Source organism: Ranitomeya imitator, chromosome 3, assembly GCF_032444005.1.
Source record: "Ranitomeya imitator isolate aRanImi1 chromosome 3, aRanImi1.pri, whole genome shotgun sequence".
NCBI classification, from domain to species: Eukaryota; Metazoa; Chordata; class Amphibia; order Anura; family Dendrobatidae; genus Ranitomeya; species Ranitomeya imitator.
The window spans coordinates 232,194,637-232,218,116 of NC_091284.1; the positions used below are offsets into that span (position 1 = coordinate 232,194,637).

Genomic DNA, 23,480 nt, shown 5'->3' on the forward strand with positions numbered 1-23,480 from the left:
CGACCCCCGATCTCCTCAGCGGTGCACGCGGCGGCTAGGCTGCTGTGTGCAAAGGACCTGGGATGACGTCACAGTCACGTGACCGTGACGTCATCCCAGGTCCTTCGCACACAGCATCCCTGGGAACGGAAGCCTCCGCGTGCACCGCTGAGAGGTGGGAGGACTTTGGGGGCCATCAGAAGGTGAGTATATCACGATTTTTTATTTTAAAAAATTATTTTTAACAATTATATGGTGCCCAGTCAGTGGAGGACAGTCTCCTCTCCTCCACCCTGGGTACCAACCGCACATGATCCGCTTATTTCCCGCATGGTGGGCATAGCCACATGCGGGAAGTAAGCAGATCAATGCATTGCTATTTGTGCGGAATCCCCGCGATTCCGCAAATTAATGATCATTCTGCGTTTTTTCCCAGAATGACCAGTTTCTATTACAGCTACCTACATTATTGAATGTTTGGAATTAAACTGACAATCTGACTATTTGCAGCCACCAGTTCTTACTAATGCTTACTAATTATTTTTAGACATTATTAAATGAAGCTGATGGGCAGAGGAGGCCGTCATTAAGTGCTCAGTCACTATTCACTATGACATTTTAAAGGGAACCTGTCATGGTGAAAATGGCATCTGATCTGGAGACAGGATGCTCTGGATGAGCTGATCACACTAATAGACCTGTTGTGGGAAATGTTTCAAGGAAAACTTGTATTTCTTTATCGCCTCTCATTGGGGGACACAGGAACCATGGGTGTATGCTGCTGCCACTAGGAGGCTGACACTATGCAAATAAAAAAATTAGCTCCTCCTCTGCAGTGTACACCCCACCGACTGGCATCAAACCTGAAAAGAAACGACGCACATTGAGGTAGATAAGGGTCTAATGAAAGACCCGTGTCCACCTCCTACTGACACTAAGCTAAACTGAAGAGTTTGATGCCAGTCGGTGGGGTGTACACTGCAGAGGAGGAGCTAATTTTTTTATTTGCATAGTGTCAGCCTCCTAGTGGCAGCAGCATACACCCATGGTTCCTGTGTCCCCCAATGGAGGCTTCAAGAAACAGATTTTACGGTAAGCAACCAAAAATCCTGTTTTTGTTCATTAAAGTCCCTTGTGTTTGTAGGCATAAAGTCCTGTTTAGTAATTGACAGTCTTCCCTTTATGACTGCATGCAGAGATCGCTGTCACTCGCAAGCCCACAGAATTTGTACACATGCAAACACCCGGGAATTCGATTAATAAAATACTGTTATTTGGTGGCTTGCAGAAGTATTCACCCTCCTTGGCTTTTTACCTATTTTATTACATTATAACCCGTGTTTATATATTTTTGGAATCTGATTTTTGTGATGCATCAGCACTAGTGATAAGTGAATATACTCGTTACTCGAGATTTCTCGAGCATGCTCGGGGGTCCTCCGAGTATTTTTTAGAGCTCGGAGATTGTTTTTCTTGCCGCAGCTGAATGATTTACATCTATTAGCCAGCTTGATTACATGTGGGGATTCCCTAGCAACCAGGCAACCCCCACATGCACTTATGCTGGCTAGCAGATGTAAATCATTCAGCTGAGGCGATGAAAACTAAATCTCCGAGCACTAAAAAATACTCGGAGGACTCCCGAGCGTGCTCGGGAAATCTTGAGTAGCGAGTATATTCGCTCATCATCACTAATCAGCACTAAATAGTCTAATTTGGTAAAGTGAAGTTTGAAAAATATAGGCATAAATTACCATTTTTGCTATCAAATAACAAATATGTATTCATCCCTTTTGCTATGAAGCCCCTAAAAATGTCTGGTGGAAGCAATTCCCTTCATAAGTCATATGCTTAGTGAAAGGACCTCCACGTGTGTGCTATCTTAAGGCTATGTGCACACGTTGCAGATTATTTGCGGTTTTTTTAGCGTTTTTGCCCTATAAAAACGCTATAAAACCGCAAATAATCTGCATACATTAAGCATCCTATCATTTTTAATGAAATCCGCAACTTCTGTGCACATGAGGTGCGTTTTTCCACATGAAAAACACATTGCGGAAAAATAATGAACCTGCTCATTAATTTTGTGGTTTTTTCGCGGTTTTCCCACTGTCTAATGCATTGGGAAATGTCCGGAAAAAAACGCGCAAAAACTGCGTCAAAACCGCGCAAAAAACGCGCAAAAAAACGCATGCGGATTTCATGCGGAAATCTGGCAGAAATGTCCGGATTTTCACAGGAATTTTCTGCATGAATTCCTGAATGTGTGCACATAGCCTACGGCTATGTGCACACGTTGCAGATTATTTGCGGTTTTCTAGCGTTTTTGCGCTATAAAAACGCTATAAAACCGCAAATAATCTGCTTACATTAAGCATCCTATCATTTTTAATGAAATCCGCAATTTCTGTGCACATGATGTGCGTTTTTCCGCATGAAAAACGCATTGCGGAAAAATAATGAACCTGTTCTATAATTTTGCGGTTTTTTTCGCGGATTTCCCACTGTCTAATGCATTGGGAAATGTCCGGAAAAAACCGCGTCAAAACCGCGCAAAAAAACGCATGCGGATTTCATGCGGAAATCTCCCAGAAATGTCCGGATTTTCACAGGAATTTTCTGCATGAATTCCTGAACGTGTGCACATAGCCTAAGTGTCACATGTTCTGTCAGTATACACACACCTATTCTGAAAGGCTACAACACCATAAAGGAGAGGCACCACTAACCAAACACCACCATGTAGGCCAAGGAGATCTCCAGGCAAGTCAGGGACAAAGTTTTTGAGAAATAAAAAGGTTGAATTATGAATAAATATCCCAATCTCTGATCCTCCGGAGCACCATCAAATCTATTATCAAATGGAAAGAACATGGTACCACAACAAGCCTGCCAAGAGAGGATCGCCCACCAAACCTCTGTCTGATCAAGGAGGGCAATAATCCGAGAGGCAGCACAGAGACCGAAGGTAATCCTGAAGGAGCTGTGGAGTTGGTAAGCAGAGACTGAAGTACCTGTCCATACGACCACAATAAGCCGTACACTAAATAGAGGTGGCCTTTATGGAAAACTGGGCAGGAAAAAGACTTTACACACACAAATTGTAAAGCTCATTTTGAGTTTTCTAAAAGGCACGGGAGACTTCAAAAATGTACGTTTGGAGAAAGGTGCTTTGGTCAGATGAGACCAAAATTGAACTTTCCAGGTCACCACCTGACAGCACCATGGAGGACGTCCTTCTTATACACAGTGGGACAGGAAACACGAGAGTTTAAAAGGACCCTCCCCTTTCCACCCTTCAGTGTTTTTCCTGTCCCACTGTGGATGGGAACGACGAGAGATCGTGTCCCTACAGAGCGTGCGGATCGGGGGGCTCAGCCTCTTCCTTCCCATGGCCGAAACTCTGTATCGCCGACACCCAATTTATTGGGTCCCTCAGCGACGCCGGTGTAGCGCTGCTCCTGGCTAAAAAGGTCGCTTCCCCCTGGTGGGGGCTCTAGACCTTGGATGGCTACCCCAAGCGTACCTGCGTGGATCTCTGCAGGGTGGTCCCTTGGCAGACAGTCCGGAGGAGGGGCAGGTACGGCAGAGCACTCCGGACTCCACGTGTCCAGGCCGGAAGGAGTCGGCGGTAAGCGCGCGTTGGACTTCCGGTTTACCGCTGCCGCGTCACTTCCGGGTTGCGGCGGCAGCAGGGGGGCGGCTTTCCTCATCGCTCCTGTAGGAGCATCGGGACACAAGCAAAGGATAAAAGGTAAGTGAGATTAGCGCTAGGCACCGCAGCCAAAATGGATTCAGGCTCCATAGCAGCGGTCAGCATAGAGGCTACGGGGAAGCAGGATTCCATTGCACATGTGAGTCCTCATTTAAAGGTGCACTTCGTATAATCCTATTAAAGGTACTAGTGGTGGTCCCTTTATATATTCCAGGGGCGTCCTTCATCTGGGGATAAGAAGACTGGTAAAACCAGGAGATGCCCTATATGTGCCTCAAAACTTAATGCCTTATGTCAGAAGCCTCTGTGCGAGCCCTGCACCGCCCGCATTGTAGGAGAGGAACAGGCCTCTCTAATAACAAACATGAGAGCGATGGTTAGAGAAGAAGTGCAGGCTTCTATATCTAACCTATCTACCACCCAGCAGTTCCAGCCTGAGGTCCAGGATCTCCGCAGGTCTAGGAAGAGACAGAGAGAGTCAGATTCATCTTCTGACAACAGTCAATCAGAATCTGACATAGAGGAAGAGGAAGAAGTGTGTAGAGATTCCCCTCAGAAGGGGAAAAAGTATCTTTTTTCTTCCAATGATATTGACGAACTACTGGGAGCGGTCAGACAGACTATGCAGGTTGAGGAACCTTCGACCTCTTTCCGTGCAGGACGAGATGTTCGGGGGACTTCGGTCACAGACTTCAAAAGTCTTTCCAGTTAATGCACACATTCGGTAAGTCCGAGTTCAGCCTCGGCTTTGCTCAGAATTTGCAGTTTTTGACCCCTCCTTCACCTCTTCCCGCAGTTCAATGATTTTGGAAGAGTGGGAGGAGGCAGAGAAGAGGATATCAATACCGAGAGACTTTAGGCTCCGTCTTCCCTTTGACCATGAAGAGGTCAAAGACTGGGAGGATGTATCGAAGATTGACATCCCATTAGCGAAAGTATCTAAGAGAACTGCCATACCATTTGAGGACTCCTCAAACTTAAAGGAGCCCATGGACAGAAAGGCAGATGGCCTTCTTAAAAAAGCTTGGGAAAGTTCGGCTGCGGTGATCCGCACAAATATTGCGGCGACATCCGTGGCGAGAGCTATGCATCTGTGGGTTGATGATTTAAAGGATCAATTGTCAGCCAAAACTTCTAGGGAGTCTATCATTAGTGCTATTCCCTTACTTAAACTAGCCACAGGGTTTCTTGCAGATGCTACGGCAGAATCTGTCAGGTTCACAGCCAGAGGGCAATCGCTATCTAATGCAGCCCGTAGGGCCATTTGGTTAAAAAGCTGGTCGGGGGATGTTCCCTCTAAGAACAAACTATGTTCCATTCCCTTTTCGGGTGGCCGAGTTTTTGGCCCTGTATTGGATGACATTCTGGAAAAAGCTTCTGATGAAAAGAAGGGGTTTCCAGAAGAGAAAAAGAAAAAATTCCAGCCATTTCGTAGACCCTATTACAGTCAGAGATCAGACTATAGGGGTAAGGGTAAACAAGGGAGATGGAGTTACCAGAAAGGGGGGGATAATAGGAACCGAAATAGAGATCCAGGTCCCTCAAATCCTAGAGCTGAGTTCCGGAGAAAGTGACGCCACCAGAATAGGGGGTCGGTTGTTGAATTACCTGAGGGAATGGGAAAAAATTACCTCAAATCCGTGGGTCCTTCAGGTTATATCTCGGGGCTACAGGATAGAGTTCGTATCTCGTCCCCCAGAAAGATTTTTCATCTCCAACGCCCGTCTCTCTTCAGTCTCCCCAATGTGGTCAGACATTCAGGATCTCCTCCGGATGGAGGCAATAACTCCCGTACCTCCTCACCAAAGGGGAACAGGTCACTACTCGGGTCTTTTCTCTATAATAAAACCATCAGGAGAATCCCGAACTATCATAAACCTCAAACCACTAAACAAATGGCTATCGTACAAAAGATTCAAGATGGAGTCCATTCGATCCACAATTCCCCTATTAGGGAAGGACGTGGTAATGTGTACTTTGGATCTAAAAAGTGCATACTATCACGTTCCAATTTCCTTGCAACATCAAAAATACCTAAGATTTGCGATAGAGAAAGACGGTTCAGTCTTACACTATCAGTTCCGTTGCCTTCCGTTTGGTCTAGCATCAGCTCCAAGAGTTTTTACAAAGCTCATAATAGAGATCGTATCTTTTTTAAGGAAACAAGATATCATTATAATACCATATCTAGACGATTTCCTGTTAGTGGCAGACTCAGTATCCCAACTCAACATCGATTCTCAGTTAGTGATCTCCACACTGCAGAAACTAGGTTGGGTGGTAAACTGGGAGAAATCACACTTAACCCCAAAATCAAGACGTCAGTTTCTGGGGATAATTCTAGACTCAAACATCAGGAAGTCCTTTCTTCCGGACAGAAGGTGGTCAGATTTGGTAAAGAAGATTCGACAGTTTGCAAGAGCTCGGGTGACAATACGAGATGCAATGAAGATCCTAGGCCTGATGACAGCCTGTATCCCATGTGTCAGCTGGAGCCAATTCCATTCTCGTCAATTACAGAGAGCGGTTCTAACAACATGGGACAGAAGACAGTCTTCGTTGGACAGACAGTTTGTCCTATCCTATCGAGTCAGGGAATCCCTGCGATGGTGGATGGTGTCAGAGAACCTTCAGGTGGGGGTCCCATGGATCCAGACCCCAGCAGTCACGGTAACCATGGACGCAAGTCAACAAGGTTGGGGCGGCCAGGTACTCGGAAGATATTACCAGGGACAGTGGAATTCGGAAGAGAGCAACAATTCCTCAAACCACAGAGAGCTACAGGCGGTTTGGAAGGTTCTGTGTGCAGCCCGGTCCCTGTTAAGAAACAAACATCTGAAGATCTTATCGGACAACACGACGGCGGTAGCTTTTCTTCGACCATAAAGGGTGCCCGAGACATCCGAAATTACAACGTCTGGCGGATCAGATCTTCAAATGGGCAGAAAGTTCGGTGCTTTCAATTTCAGCAGTCCACTTAGAAGGCTCAAAGAACCAGGTTGCGGATTTTCTAAGCAGAGAAAAACTATCACCCATAGAGTGGGAATTGAACAGCGCAATTTTCGATACCCTGTGTCAGCGCTGGGGAACCCCGTCCGTGGATCTTTTTGCGACCAGAAGAAATACAAAGATAAGGACCTTCTTCTCCCTAAATCCCCAGGAAAATCCAGCAGCGGTGGATGCCCTTTCTCAGTCGTGGAGCTCGGGTCTGCTATATGCTTTTCCCCCTCTCGCATTAGTACCAAGAGTACTCAGGAAAATTTGCGAGGACAAAGCTCGAGTGATCCTGGTGGTCCCCTTCTGGGCCGGAAGGAGCTGGTTTCCTCTTCTGAAGAAGCTGGCAGTGGACAGTCCTTACCATCTTCCAGTCAGGGGGGACTTGCTGTCTCAAGGTCCGATCCTCCATCAGAACCCAGGAAAGTTGCGGTTAACAGCTTGGATCCTGAGCGGCAGATCCTAAGTGCAAGAGGCCTTTCAGAAGGAGTAATTTCGATTCTACAAGCAAGTAGGAAACCGGTGACTTCAGCAATATACCTCAGGACATGGAGGAAATTCTGCAGTTTTTGTGGAGACACAACAATCGATGTTGATCACCCTAACATACCCAAGATTCTTGATTTCCTACAGCAGGGGTTTAGTATCGGGCTCAAACCAAGTACCTTGAGGGTTCAAATTGCAGCCCTCAGTGTATTTTATGACTCTTCCCTTGCCGCCCACCCTTGGATCGCTCGTTTTTCTAGAGCAGTCTCGAGGCTGAAGCCTCCAATCAGAAAATCTGTGCCCCCATGGGACCTAAATTTAGTCCTTAATGTTCTATGCAAAGAGCCCTTTGATATAAACAAGGATATAAATATCGCTAATCTGTCCCTAAAAAGCAGTGTTTTTAGTAGCTATTACATCAGCCAAAAGATTGGGGGAGCTTCAGGCCCTTTCCATCAAAAACCCTTATCTACAGATATTTGATGATAGGTTGGTTTTGAGGCTTGACCCAGGGTTTCTTCCCAAAGTAGCCTCTGTATCAAACATTAACCAAGAGGTCGTTCTTCCGTCTTTTTGCCAATCTCCTAAAAACCAAAAAGAAGCCTTCTTCCATAACTTAGATGTCAGGGAGACGATACTGAAATACTTGGACATGACTAGGGCCTGGAGACAAGATAGTAATCTTTGTCCTGTACGGGGGTCCTAATAGGGGAAAAAAGGCATCAAAATCCACTATTGCCAGGTGGATTAGATCCACTATTTCCACGGCCTATCAGATACAGGGAAAAGATCCTCCAGATAGCCTTAAGGCTCATTCATCTAGGGCTATGGCCACATCTTGGGCCGAAAAAGGGGGGGCCTCAGTAGATCAGATTTGTAATGCAGCATCTTGGTCTAACATTAGCACTTTTTCAAAACACTACAAATTAGATGTAGTTTCTTCTCAGTTAGCCTTTGGCAGGAAAGTGCTTCAGGCGGTAGTCCCACCCTAGGTCTAGGAAGTTTCCTTTGGTACTTCTCCATGGTGCTGTCAGGTGGTGACCTGGAAAACGGTAATTAATCTTACCGATAATTGTATTTCCAGGAATCCATCCTGACAGCACGGATAGTTCCCTCCCTAATGTAAACATGTATCATACTTATGTGAAGTAACATTGATGTTGATCTTGTTATGTTCAAAATAAATTTTTCTGTTTGCATCCATCCAGATGTGTTACTTTGGAAAACCACTGAAGGGTGGAAAGGGGAGGGTCCTTTTAAACTCTCGTGTTTCCTGTCCCACTGTGTATAAGGACGTCCTCCATGGTGCTGTCAGGATGGATTCCTGGAAATACAATTATCGGTAAGATTAATTACCGTTTTTTGGCCACCAAGTTAACACTGCTCCTCACCTCAAGAACAACATAGGCACCAAAAATGGTTTGAAATACAGGGATGTTCTTGAGCAAAACCTGTTTATATTTCAGTGGTTTGAGACTGTCTTGTTGGAAGATGAACCTCTGTCCCAATGACCCAAGCATACTGCTAAAGCAACACTCGTGTGGTTTATATATAAATAAACATCAGTCGTCAGTAACTACAAAGAAAAAGGCGACTCAACCAAACATCAAAAACTAGGAGGACCAAGAGTCAAAGCATAGCCAGCAAATTATGCAAAATTACAAACTTTATTTGAAAGCATATATACATAAAATTACCATGTACAATAGAAGTGACAAATAGTGACTAAATCCATAGGTACAAAGATGACCATGAACCACAGACCGAGACAGGTTGTCTAAAAGTATACATATGTATTATCAACATATACACATGAGTGTGTCCTGATATTCAGTCAGCCGTCGTATGTAATAGGACTGTCACTTTATATAATCACCTGTTACCACATCTATTATATCCTGCATGCGGAGCATGCGTGCGTCCCTTGTCCCGTCCTCTGCAGTGAGTCCGTGTCACGTGTTGGGGGTGTGGCGCCGGCCCGCTCACGTGACCGGTGTCTTCTGCGTGGATGCGAGGCTTGGGATGCATGCATCAGTCTCGGCGTGCGGTTCATCTATGTGCACGCGTTATCTGCACTTTATCACGTGATCGGATGTGATTGCTATTTAATGGGACAGGGATCTTGATTAGACCACGCCCCCTGAGGAAGCTGTTACTATTGAACGCGAAACGCGCGTTGGGGTCGCTGACCGGGATCCAGACGGGACCTTCATCCTACTTCACATGGGTAATTAACCCCTTTGTACTTTACCTTTCATATGCACATGGGGCTATGGCTATTGTTACAGCACTTATCTATATGCGCATACTACTAAGCCTGGCTGACTGAATATCAGGACACACTCTCATGTGTATATGTTGATAATACATATGTATACTTTTAGACAACCTGTCTCGGTCTGTGGTTCATGGTCATCTTTGTACCTATGGATTTAGTCACTATTTGTCACTTCTATTGTACATGGTAATTTTATGTATATATGCTTTCAAATAAAGTTTGTAATTTTGCATAATTTGCTGGCTATGCTTTGACTCTTGGTCCTCCTAGTTTTTGACTCGTGTGGTTTAAGTGGAAACGTGTAAATGTCAAAGCCCAGACCTTAACCCAATTGAGAATTTGTGGTCAGACTTGAAGATTGCTGCTCACCAGAGGAAACCATCTAACTTGAAGGAGCTGGAGCAGTTTTGCCTTGTTGAATGGGCAAAAATCCCAGTGGCAAGATGTGGAAATCTCATAGAGACTTATCCAAAGCGACTTGCAGCTGTAATTTCTGTCAAAGGAGGCTCTACAAAGTACCGACTTTAGGCGAGTGATAGTTTTGCACACTGAAATTTTCAGCTATTTTGTCGCATTTTGTTTTTCGCTTCACCATAAAAAGAAAATCAAATGTTCACAGTTGTAGGCATGTTCTTTACATTAACTGATGCAAACCCTAAAGAAAAGGTTTGTAGGTAGCAAAACACTAAAAAGTCAAAGGGGGAAATACTTTTGGAAGCCACTGTAAGTCATACTGAATCTTTTCTGACAACCTATGTATAATTCTGCTCAGCTTCTAATTCTCTACAATGCAGTCCATAGATTGGTCTGCATATACATACTGATGGGCTCGCTTTTAAAGGAAACCTGTCGCAAAAAAAAACCGCTGTTAATCTGCAGGTTAATTGTGTTACTAACCTGCCCGGCACCCGCACTCTGCAAAACACTGCAGGGAGAAAATTATCTTATATTCTCCCCCTCCAGCAGCGTTCTGGTTTCAGTCATGGAGGTGGCGGCACCTCCGCTTCAGTCATTGCTCTGAGTATACAGAGCGGCAGCTGTAACTGCACCCCCAGTCCTGACTGACACACTAGCTGTCAGTCAGAGAGCGCAGTTACAGCCATTCGGTTCAGTGCCGGCATCGGGCAGGTTAGTAACACTATTAACCTGCAGGTTAACCCCATATGTGCAGGTTAATAGCGTTTTTTTTGTGGTGACAGGTTCTCCGTAAGGGGCCTCTGTTCCCAGGCTGTTGCTAACCGTTTTGGGCTCCTTTCAGTCATCTTGTGCATTTTTACAGCACCCTGAATGGATATAATCAGTATACGGTGGTACTTGGCAGCTGAGATTTTTGGTTGTGTTTTTCTGATTTATTTTGCTTTCCTGGATGTCAAGTTTTATTTCTTTTTTTTTTTCCCCAGCAATCCATGCAGATACCACCAACTCCTCTCCACACTAGCCGTGTCTTAAAGGAAGAAAAGGATTTGTGGGAAGATGTGAAGGTGAGAACATATGTTTTAAGGCTGAAGGGATGGGGTATATTTTCCTCTTGAAAGGGGGGTTTCTAATGAAAAATTGTACATTTTAATTAATCGATGTTGAAAGAATGAGAAGTTCCTCAGTTGGATGTGTTAAAGAAAAAAAAAATAAAATAAAATGTTTCTGTGCCGAAATAATCATATAAATGTGCCCCTGCTGTGTCCGACCATGCAGAGCTCCTGAACTTTATGGTCGTGCCATTCCATATCTTCTTGCCAGGGAAGGAAGCATATGCGAGTATCCTGACCACAAAGCAGAGGCTCACAGTTGTTTCTGTGAGGTAACACATATTGTTGTCTGTTTTTATCACAAGAGCGAGTGTTTGTCTTCAGTCCTCTGAGCTCACCCTAAATTAAATCGTTGATGTAGCTACTACGCCACTGACTTGCTTTATGATGATCTCACAGGACTGATGAAGCAGAGCAAACTCTAACTCCTTTGATTAAACTTCACAGGAAATGTGTACTTCCCTGAATAAAGCATCTGTGAGCCTCTGCTGTGTCGTCAGTATGCTATCTTGTGCTTCCCCCAACCTTCAGGAGGAACTATGGTATGTGCCGACCATGAAATGGAGCAGTTCCTACATGGTCAGACCTCACAAATAAGATATAAATATGCACCTGCTGTGTACGAAGATTATCTCGGCACAGGAACATTTAAAAAAATTTTTTTTTTTTTTAACACATCCAATTATTTTTATTTCAAGATCTGTAAATGTAAAGGTACTTTACATAGAGATTGTCCCATGAGCAACGTCTGGTTGAAAATCTGATCCTTTGATGTAAAATTTTAGTTTGGAAATTAAGTAAAAAAGAAAAAAAATCCCTTAGTGTAACACATTCACATATGCTCTCTAGTCTCGTTCTGGTATGACGTTCCACCAATTTTCATTACAGGAAGAGATGACTAGTGCCTTGGCCACAATGAGGGTCGATTATGAACAGATTAAGATCAAGAAAATTGAAGACGCCTCCAACCCACTTCTCCAGAAGAGGCGGAAGAAGATCACCCCTCATGTTGCCACTCATTGAGCGAACGCCTTGCCTCACTCTGCTCTAGAACTGTTGGTGCCACTTACACCAGCTCAGTGTTAGCTGTAAATGTGGTTTATAAGTGCCACTGTAATAATAGGGGAGAGGGCTGCAAGTCTACTGGATTGACGCCCGGCATGGGAAACCTCACGGTTTTCCGCCTTGCTACTCCATTTTTAGTCTGGAAGTTTTTTTATTTTTGTTTTAATTTTTTTTTTCCTTCTTTTCTGTTTTTAGAGAATATTCACAGTATATTTTATATATATAAATATAAGTATTTTTCAATGGCAAAAGTGTTAGGCGACTGTTTTTGGAGACGAGGAGGAGTCTTTTGGCCTTCACATTAAGAAGTAATATGTACTTTGTGCCTCCTATTAAGAGGTGATGTTCATTATTTTATTTTATTTTTTTTTTTTCCCCTGTGGGCGGTGGTACTGGGAATGTGCAGCTCTGCAGAGTGCTTCAGAGTACTGTCGCTTAGTAAAGGTGTCGGACAGAGCTGCTTGGCCACTGTGCGTATTCAGCAGCGTTTTTTTTTTACAATTTGCCAGGTAGATTGCGTCTTGTTCTGACCTGTGATAAAGGACTATATACGGTATATTATTTTCTTGTGCTCAGTATCACTTGACTTTGCCATGAAATCTCACCCCATCGTGTGTTTTAAGTGTGTAAATGCATTGGAGCAAATTTTAATTTTCCAAACAATCACTGTATGTCTTTTTCAATACCAAATGGGTTTTAATTGTTTATCGGCTTTAGCTATGTGTTCAGTGCCTGTATCTTCATCACATTGCCTTAAATGCAACAATATACAGACCTTAAAGGGGTTGTCCAGTGAAAGCAAGTCATCACCTTTCTATACGAGGATGGGTGATAACTGGTGATGAGCGAATGTGCTCAGGTATGGTGTTATCTGCCCTTGTGTGTTATCTCCCCGCGACTTCATGTGTGCGGCTGGCGAACAGCTGCGAGACATGCAGCCTCGGGGACTCTGACATATTATTCGAGAATGCCGAAGTCACTCGATTAGCACCCGAGCATGCTCAGATAACACCTTATTTGAGCACGTTCACTCATCACTAGTGATAACTTATTGACCGGGATTGGGATTGACACTGATCGGTTTAGTGGGGCACTTAAATCCTTGACTAAGCACTTTTATTACCATTCTCTATGGGCCTGCTGGTGAAATCCGAGCACAGCAGCCCCATAGAGAATGAATGGAGCTGCAGTTGGCAATGCACCAGTGCCGCTCCATTCTAACCAGGAAAAGTGCCCCCTCCTGCCGATTGGTCCCAGCGGTCAGACCGCTGATGACAATCAATGTCATCAGCTATCCTGTAGCTAGGCGGTAACTTTTTTTCACGAGGGTGCCCCTGTCACATGAAGGGGATCTATTTTTTATTTTTTTTTATAGGTGTGTGTATGGGCTACACAGATGTATCCATCCAATCATGGCCTTTCAACTACAACTTACATGGTAATTATGGTAAGAAAATAGATTTACCTGATGCATCTTTCAAAGACATTATTTTTAATTTTTTCCCCAACGTTAAGGTTGGAAAAGTCAAAATATATTTTGACTCCTCTATTTACCTGTGCCAGCCAAGACATTGGTGGCGCTAGCGCAGTCCTTTATTCAAATTCTAATCATATGAATGGAGATCCTGTGCATAGTAAACAGACTAATAATTTTCGGAAGACCACGGTAACCTTTTATTTTTCACGAAAATGCCATAATTAGGTGTTGACGAAGGCCCATTGTTACAAACGTCTCATAACGGTAGCGAAATATCCTGAGGTTTGCAAAAATGAAAGTCTGTCCTCCATCTGCACCGTTCACATCGATGGGCTGTTATATGGACTGTATGTGTGGAGTAACTGAAGGGGGATTATGGGGGAAGCTGTGTTACATTTTTGTAATTCCATCTTTGCTCTAGTGTGTTCTGCAAATTTTAATTTTTCCTGCTCTGTGTGATCTCCAGATTTTCACTGTTCTCATGGAAGCAATATCTTTTTGGAAATTGTTGTAAAATTATAATTTTGTATGATCAAGTTGTTTTACTAAACAATTTTAATATTTGGAAACCCTGAGTGTTCAGTGCTTTGTTTCCATGTGCGTAGCTTTTAATGCATGGGTGTATTTTTTTGTTTTTTTTTCTCCAGTAAAAGACCGTTTGCAATTATTTCCTATTATGAAGCACTAACACAGTGTGGTATTAGATGGTCATCCCCCCCAGGTTGCAGTTTAAATACCCGACATCTCACAACGTCTTAGGTTGTCAATAAATATTGGTTTACAGAAGGGGGCGGAAACTGTCTGTTCTCCCTATGTTTGCATGGTTTCCGCCAAACTCCTTGGGGATGTTGCCCTCAGTTTAAGTTTTCAGATTAAAAACACTAGGTGACAGATTCCCCTTGTCTGAGAGCAGTATAAAGTTGGGGCAGAGACCCTGATTCCAGCAATGTATTTACAGGGCTACTTGCTGCAGTTTTGATAAAATCCGTTTTACCTGCTGTAAATCTACCGGTTCTTTGAATGCTGAGCTCTGTGTAACCCCACCCACACCACTGATTGGCTGCTTTCTGTCTATGCACAGTGTACACAAAGCTGCCAATCTCTGTTTTAGGTGCGGTTGCACTACATGACAGCAGGGTTACTAGTCTTCTAGTGATAAAACCAGACTCATTAAAGTGTTCGGATAACACAAAACGACTGTAGTCCATTACGCTACCCGCTTCCCCCTGCAGCCATTTTTTTTTAATCTTCCTTGTGAAGTAATAAAGGATCAATCTAATGGGATGGTGAGTGCGGCTTTTTTCTCTGCTCATGCACATATGTGATGTGAATATTGTGATCCTCCCCAATTCATCCCTTTTACATGCCTCCTTGTTTTGGTGATCGGTAGTAGTCCCTTACGCATCGCAACTTCTGAAATGTATGCTTTAACATAACTACACTTAGATTATACTTTTTTTTTTAATTTAAACTTTGTTTAGCCATTTCTGTGCATGTTACATGCATATATGCATATATGTCGAGTGCCGATATGTGGAGCGAGCCTGGAGGTGAGCCGGCATCTGTCTCCAGTGTAAGCGGCTATACTGCTGTGGTATTACCCCTTAGATATCACTGTCAATCTCGGCGGCATTGGAGTGGTTAGATCCTGGGGTACCGACCGTAAACTTTGGCACCGACTGTAAACTGGTCAATCTCAGCGGCATTGGAATGGTTAGATCCTGGGGTACCGACCGTAAACTTTGGCACCGACTGTAAACTTCCAAGGATGTTTGCATAGCATACGGGGGCCTGAAGGGGTCTCATCTGCATTGCTGGTACTGTCGCACCATCACATATGGAGAGACGACTCCTCGATGGGCAGTGTAGGTTGTAATTAGTGATGAGCGAACATGCTCAGATAACATGTTATCCAAGCATCTTGGGTGTGCTCAAATATATTTGAGTCACTGCTCCTATTGGACCACGTTCAGTATTTGGTCAGTACTTTACCTCAGTATTTGTAAGCCAAAACCAGGAGAGCAACAATAGAAACACATTACTACTTCTATATTTATCACCCCCTCCTGGTTTTGTCCTGCAAATAATGACGTAACATACTGACCACATACTGAATGTGTGAACATGGCCTTAGACAACCGCAGCACATATGGCGATTGCCTATCAAACGCATGTATTGTGCATGGCACTAATGGAATTCAGATATTTCTACATTTCAATGTAGACCTTTCTACTTTTCAATCTAATTCCCCTTGACTTCAACACACACATATTCCATTTCACCTCCATTGATCGGATGCCCTCAGGATAGAAGGAGACTTCTTGCTGCTGCAAGAACCCGATTACTGCCTCTTTGAAACCCTTGTCATCAGGAATTCGTTGCCTTCACAGATATTTCTTCAGGTTGCGAAATATGAATTAATCACGGGGAGCCAAGTCTGGACTGTAAAGTGAATGGTTAAGCTCCATGAAGCTGCATTCCCTCATAACAGACATTGTAAGCTGACGAATTGTCGTGAAGCAGCAATACACCGACCAATGACTCCCACAGTGTTTCTCTTTGGTTGCCTCATGTAATGCCTTAATGGTTGAAGCATTGGTGTCTCCAATAATTGTGGTCTTGTGTTGAATGAATTTTCACAATAAAACTCCTGTTTGTATCCCTTTAAAACGGTTGCCATGATCTTTCCAGCTGACTGCTGGACCAAAATTTCTTTGAAGTTAGTGACCGCTTGTGCTTGCGTTGCATAGACCTTTGTTTGGTCGCAGGATCTTGGTGGTGGACCCATGTTTTGCACCTTGTTAATTTGAGAATGGAAGGATTTTTCTCTAAGCATGTCTAAATTATCTTTACTAAATTGCTGGCGACAAGTGTCAGAACTCATTCATGGCACCCACTGGATACTGACTTGTGACCTCATCAAAACATCATGAATGGAAACGTGCCATCTGAAATGCCTAATTCATGAGCAATAGCATTGACTTTGACCCGACGATCCTCCAAAATCAGGTCCTCCACTATATGGTGCATTTCCCCTGAAGATTCTTCGACAGGTTGCCTGTAAACTGCTTGGCACAAAACTTTTCCTGATAGTAGGAAGATGCATCATCACCATATACAGCAATTATCCTTTTTTGGATTTGTTTAAGCCTCTTTTTTTTCTTCTTTTTGTAAGTCATTTAATCACAGAGCGAAGCTCCAAGTCCCTCATACTCACTGTAGAGCGGCATTGTACTGCACTTGCCATCCTGTCACTTCCAGTGCTTCCATCAGATTGAACTTCTACTGTTTCTGTAGCATGTTCAGACATATCTCAACTGCATAGATAAAAAGTACTAATACAAGTCTAAGGTTCGTGGAAAAACATGGACAGCACATAGACGTCATCCATGTGCTGAAAAATGTGAAAAACAGATTGGCCAGATAGTCATCAGTGTCTAAACACTGACTCATGGATCCAAATATGCCATAAAATGGTGGTCAGAATGAGGCCTTATAAAGTAAGCAAAGCAGCCTAAGGCCTCATTCACATGTCCGTATTTAAACACATACATGAAAAATTGTTACCAGTGTCAGTGTTCTGCATCGGTGTCATCTGTATGCCTGTTTTTACCATCAATGTGTCATCCTTGTGTCCGTTTTTAGTGTCCTTTGTGTGTCTGTTTCTACCATTAGTATTTTTCACGTATGGGTAAAAAAATCCATTACAACGCTTCTACTGTACTTTACATTGATGCCTCCATGTGTTGTACGTGGTTTTCATGGACCCATAGACTTTTATTGGCCCTTGTCATCTGTGCCGCTGGGAACAAACTGACATTTTGCCGTGTGTTTCGCACAGACACACGGTGCATGAAAAGACAGAATAGCCCCATAGACTATAATGGTTACGTGAAAAATACTCCTAGAACATGTATGTGCAACATGGAGGTTCGAATGAGGCATAACCGGAATCTACACATATGGTCCTCAGAAGTCGCTGTGCTTATGTTGATGTGCCAGGATGGAGCTGTGATGCAGACTAGTTCATGTGCAGATTCGCTGCCATGGATCAGAGGGGAAATCTGTGATTTATCTGGATACGTCCATTGGTTCTAACTTTAATTGGACCTTGGACATGCGCAGAGCTCTGTACAGGTGCATGTTCGTGGGTGGAGAGATCAGTCAGCTGCAGAAGAAGATTCCACAATTTATCATAAATAAAAAATCGGCGATATCTAGTTTTTGAAAAAGAGAAAAAAAACTTTGTACACTAACAACTGTGAGTGGTATTACTGAAGAGTAACAGCATTTTAGGAACCACAAATTGACCATTATTTGACACGCAAAAGTTACAGACAGAATTCGCTTTTTGGGGCGTGCATAAGTGATCAACACTCTGCGGACTCAATAACTACAGAGCTCCACATCTCCTCTGGCTTTGTTTGCCAGGAGCATCATGGCACATGTACATCGCCAGTTACATAGCCATGCTTGAGGAGTGGTCTGAGGTGATGGCACCACTGGACTCTTAGAGCAGAGGAGTGATGAATCATGCTTAACTCTCTGGCAATCTGATGGATGAGTTTGGGTTTGGCTTATTCTGTAGAACATTGCCTACCTGACTGCATTGTGCCATATTAAATTTGATGAAAGAGGGATCGCCAGTTATATTGCCATGCTTGAGGAGTGGTCTGAGGTGATGGCACCACTGGACTCTTAGAGCAGAGGAGTGATGAATCATGCTTAACTCTCTGGCAATCTGATGGATGAGTTTGGGTTTGGCTTATTCTGTAGAACATTGCCTACCTGACTGCATTGTGCCATCTAAAATTTGATGAAAGAAGGATCGCCAGTTACATAGCCATGCTTGAGGAGTGGTCTGAGGTGATGGCACCACTGGACTCTTAGAGCAGAGGAGTGATGAATCATGCTTCTCTCTCTGGCAATCTGATAGATGAGTTTGGGTTTGGTTATTCTGTAGAACATTGCCTACCTGACTGCATTGTGCCATCTAAAATTTGATGAAAGAAGGATAATACTGTGGGTTGGTTTTTCAGGGGTTGGCCTAGGCAAAGGTAGGGATATCCCCGCCAGTTTGAAACCTAGGAACAGCTCACATTTATTATCTTTCTGTAGTCCTGAAAAAGTTCTGTTTTGATTAAATTTTACAAAAAATAATTATCAACAAAACTGGATATCCTATCCCTATTTCTATCAGTGAGCAGGAGTAGTTTTTCATCCAAGCTGAAGATTCGCTGGCTACATAAACGTGGGTGAGCTGATTCACACTTTGTTGGCCTAGGCACCTTAGTTTCAGTGAAAGGAAATCTTAATGCTTTAGCAAACCAAGACCTTTTGGATAATTGTATGTTTCAACTTTAGTAAAAGCTAGACTGTGACGCAAGACGTCACATCCAACATCTGTGTCTGACCTCACAAATGTTCTTCTGGATCAGTAGGCAAATATTATTGTGGAAAATCTTCCCAGAAGTTTTTTTTTTCTGCAATATAGCTATATCAATAATGTTGTCCATACGTATATTGTATATAAAATAGAAAAAAAAGTTACGAAAGTTGTGCACAGCCTTTAATGTTTTTGATTAAATTGTTCCTCAGTGGTGACACCTAAATCATCTCACCCTTGTAATACATTTATTTCCTTCACGCTGACTTATCTTTACCAACCATCTTTTTAGTCATCCTGTGCTCCTTTGTGCAGTAATTTGCGTGTTCTGCACCATCCATTATTGTACAGTTTGCACTACTCCATTTCAATGACCGTTTTTTTTTAGTAATTGCTGCCAAATGATGGATTACTCTAGTTAGATGTGCCGTTATTAATTTATTAATAAGGAAACCGTAATGGTCCCATTGCTATAATTAAAACATCTAGACGTGGTTTCAAAGGTTAGATTTAGCCTGTAATAAGCATCAGAGTATCTCATTACAGTGTGAAGATCATGCAGTGACATGATACAGCAGGGTGCCTACATTTCTGCCTTTTGTGAGTCTTCTACGCAGTTTTAGTATTTTAAGTCAAAGCGACGAAGAACACAATATGATCAAGCGATCTTGATGAAGAATCTCACACTGCTATACCTATAATGTGTGGCGCAAATGGTATTTTCCAGATGTACCTTACTGTAAGACAAATTCCAATTCTTCAGGGGCCATTTTGTGGATGGGAGAGCTGTGTAGCCTTGGAGGAAAGCTGCAAAAGGAGAATCTAATATATATTGTAGATTGTGAGCCTTCGCGGGCAGGGTCCTCTCTCCTCCTGTACCAGTTGTGACTTGTATTGTTCAAGATTATTGTACCTGTTTTTATGTATACCCCTCCTCACATGTAAAGCGCCATGGAATAAATGGCGCTATAATAATAATATTACATATTATATATTGGTAAAGGCCAAAGGTTGCTTATTTCTGTTCTACAGGATCTGCCCTTCACAAATGACCCAATGGAGTGCAGTTCGTCCATAAATTCTGGAGAGTTTTATTAAGTTCTGAAGATTTCTCTTCTCAGCACTCCATCATCCTCAAGGTAATGGCCAAACAGTATCAACTACGTTCTGGAGCAACATGTTTGCAATTATATAAAATCCAAACTTACTTTTGTCACAGCATAGTATACCTATACTAGCAAATCTTTTGGAAAACCCACCCTTTGTCCATGTGCAAAGTCTGAGTAAACCTTTTAGGACATCTAAACACAGGTTCATACGAATTTTTAATCTGCTGCTAATAAGGCTAAGAATAAATCATTGACATCTGTAATTAATTATCTGCAGGATGAAGTCTAGTTACAGTGGGGAAAATAAGTATTTGGTACACTGCCAAATTTGAATGCTTTCCCACATATAAAGAATGGAGAGGTGTGTAGTTTTTCTTGGAAGCCCACTTCAACTCTGACTGCTAGAATCTTAAAAAAAAAAAATAAAAAAAATCCAGAAAATCACATCATTAATTTGCATTTTATTGCATGAAATTAGTATTTGATACAATATAAAAACAGAAACCTTTGTCTGCAATTAGAGATCAGCTATTGACCAAGTTTGCACACACACCAGTAGGGATTTTGGCCCACTTCTCCATACAGATCTTTGAAGTGTCACGGTGTCACTGGGCAACATTGAGCTTCAGCTCCCTCCAAAGATTTTCTATTGGGTTCAGGTCTGGAGACTGGCTAGGCCACTCCAGGACCTTCTTTTGGTTCTTTGTCATGCTGGAAGACCCAGTCACGACCTATCTTCAATACTCTTACTGAAGGGAGGAAGGAGGTTTTTGACCAAAATCTCGCAATTCATGACCCCTTCCATTATCCCTTGAATACGGTGCAGTCGACCTGTCCCCTCTGCAGAAAAGTGCCCCCAAATTATGATGTTTCCCCCACCATGCTTAACGGTTGAAACTGTGTTCTTGGAGTTGTACTCCTCCTTCTTCCTCCAAACACAGGGAATGGAGTTTATACCAAAAAGTTCCATTTTTGGACTCCTCTGACCTTATGACGTTGTTCCATGAGTGCAATGTAGGAGAGCTTCTTAAAGAAAAACAGGTCTGTGAGAGACCGAATTCTTGCTGGTTGGTAGGTGATCAAATACTAATTTCATACAATAAAATGAAAATCACATTGATTTTTACATAATTAAGTTTTTTTTTTTTAATTGTCTCTCAGGTGTACCTACAATAAACATTACAGACCTCTCCATTCTTTGTAGGTGGGAAAACTTGCAGAATCGGCAGTGCATCAAATACTTATTTTCCTCACTGTTTCTACTGAAAAATATTCATTTTAAGGAACCTTCTTATAAGTTTGCTCCACATTTCTTTTCACTAAGCCATGATTTTGAAGTAGCTCAAGTGACTACATTACATTTGAAATTGTCACCTTCTCATCGTAGTTCCATGTTTTGGTATATCCATGTTTCACGTAACTTTTCCTGTGAGTACTCAACACCTACTACTCTATGCCTCCATGACCTTTACCTCCCACTCTCTCTGCCCAGACAGGTTTTTCCAAACTCTAATTTAAGCCTTTCTCTATGCATGCTGTTGTGACGTGATGACATTCAATGCATGGAGCCAGAGAACCTGGCACACAGGCATGTGTCGCCAAGGCCATCTCTCCAAAGAAAAACTACCGACTGGGTGTCAAATCTGGTTTGGGGTGTAATGGATCATTCTCCAAATTTTTGTCCCAGTTACTCCCACTAACTATAACCTGTCCTCCAAACAAAACCATGTGGAATTGTTTGAAAGCTTTATGGTGGTTTATTATTCTACCTTATCCCTTCCTAGAAATTATTTCAATATCTGCCTGAGACCCTTTTAGTGCACCATTGATTCCATGGTACTGTACATGAGTAGGGTTTTCATACAAGATACAAATATAATATATGGTTGGCAAACTAACAATGACAGACTGGTACAGAAGGGAGAGAGCCATACCATGTGGCCTTACATTCTACATGATTTTCATGCACATGTTCTAACATGCATTGTATCCTTTGTGCCTTTTCATATGTTCATTTTTTTTCTCTGAACCAATGGACTGCAAAAAAAAGGAACATTTCCAAATTGAAGAACAAAATCGCCAGGATGCACATGCATGACATCCGCGTTGCACCTGCATTCTGACATGTGATTTCGATCTTTTGTTTAGAATCTGCTCCACTCCATTTTTTTTTTACATTGCTTGTGAATGTGGTTTGTTTAAACTCTGTGTATTTCCATAGCTCTTGACTTGTAAGGTCTAATTCATTGAGATTTGTCTTTCCTTTCTGGAATAATGGGGCATTTAGACGTTCTGGTTTCAGCCAACAATGAACCTTAACCAAGAATCGATTGACTATATATGAGTTGATCAGCTCTCGTTTTCTGATGATCGTTAATACAATTGTTCTGTTGCCATATATCATGTAATCTGCAGCATATCCCTCTTTACACTGTGCCCTGTTCTGCCAATAATGATGACGTCCTTACCGGCTTAAAAGATTTAGTCTTGTTGCTCTGGCACCCTCAACTTTGTGCTTAAGAAAGGCGAGTTGACAGACCGCTAAACTCTTTCCTATCGATGCATTGAGGTAGATGCAGGGGGTCCTTTACAACTGTTATTAATGGGATAGTGTAAAACTATAAGAAAAAATGAAAGTACTCAGTACAAGGCATACAACATATCTAAATACATAGCATTATGTATGGTACAAGACATTCACAGTGTAATTACACAACATGGTGGTAGTATAAACTGTAATATCAAAACACTACTTTGATACAAAACATATAGAATAGAGTAGCTACATAATACAATATGGTGAAGGGGAAATAACTCACCGACTGTGCTATGTGGCGGTAAACAACCAGATGAGCTGAAAATCAGGGTGAGATAATCAGCATGTCAGTATCCATGAGGCCAAAATGGCTGAGGAGAGGAGGGCAAGGTTAATGCAGAGGCTGATGGGGAACTACAGAAGCCTTGATGAGCCTTAAATATTAAATTGCACAGTAAGCAATGAAACAAAGTAAACTGTAATTAGAACATTGTCAATAGATGGCGATGTAGGATAAGTTATCACAATACACCACAGTTCAATACAAGCATAACAAATTCAATTATATGCATTTGTATAAAGGCATGACCCTCCCTGTCTGGTATCCAGGGGATGCCAAATAAACTTTATCTAGAGCGCAATAGAATAAGTTCAGAGACGGGTCTAAGAAACAGTTTTCCATTTTGCTTGGGGATCTTGATCTCCACCTTCCGGACCTGTCCATCTTGACTTGGGAAGACTTTAGTTACCAATCCTAAAGACCACTCGTTCCTTTTAGACTGAGTGTTCTTTACTAGGACAACATTTTCAGGTTCCATGTCGGGCTTACTAGCTTGCCATTTGTCTCTTGTCTGTAACATAGAAAGGTATTGATTTTTCCACTTGGTCCAGAAAAGATCTGCTAGCATTTGTACTTTCTTCCACTGGG

The 23,480-nt window shown here is 42.6% G+C and overlaps 1 protein-coding gene across 2 annotated transcripts in view; it reads left to right on the top strand.

Moving 5' to 3' along the window:
- Nucleotides 1-14,089, top strand: part of MAPKAPK2 (MAPK activated protein kinase 2) — an 84,715-nt gene extending 70,626 nt beyond the window's left edge. For both annotated transcript variants that reach the window (XM_069756272.1, XM_069756273.1), the window contains exons 9-10: nucleotides 10,853-10,933; nucleotides 11,867-14,089. In XM_069756272.1, coding sequence (XP_069612373.1) covers nucleotides 10,853-10,933; nucleotides 11,867-12,001 — 216 coding nt within the window. In that variant the 3' untranslated portion in view covers nucleotides 12,002-14,089. The remainder of the gene's footprint in view (nucleotides 1-10,852; nucleotides 10,934-11,866) is intronic.
- Nucleotides 14,090-23,480: the final 9,391 nt, after the last annotated feature.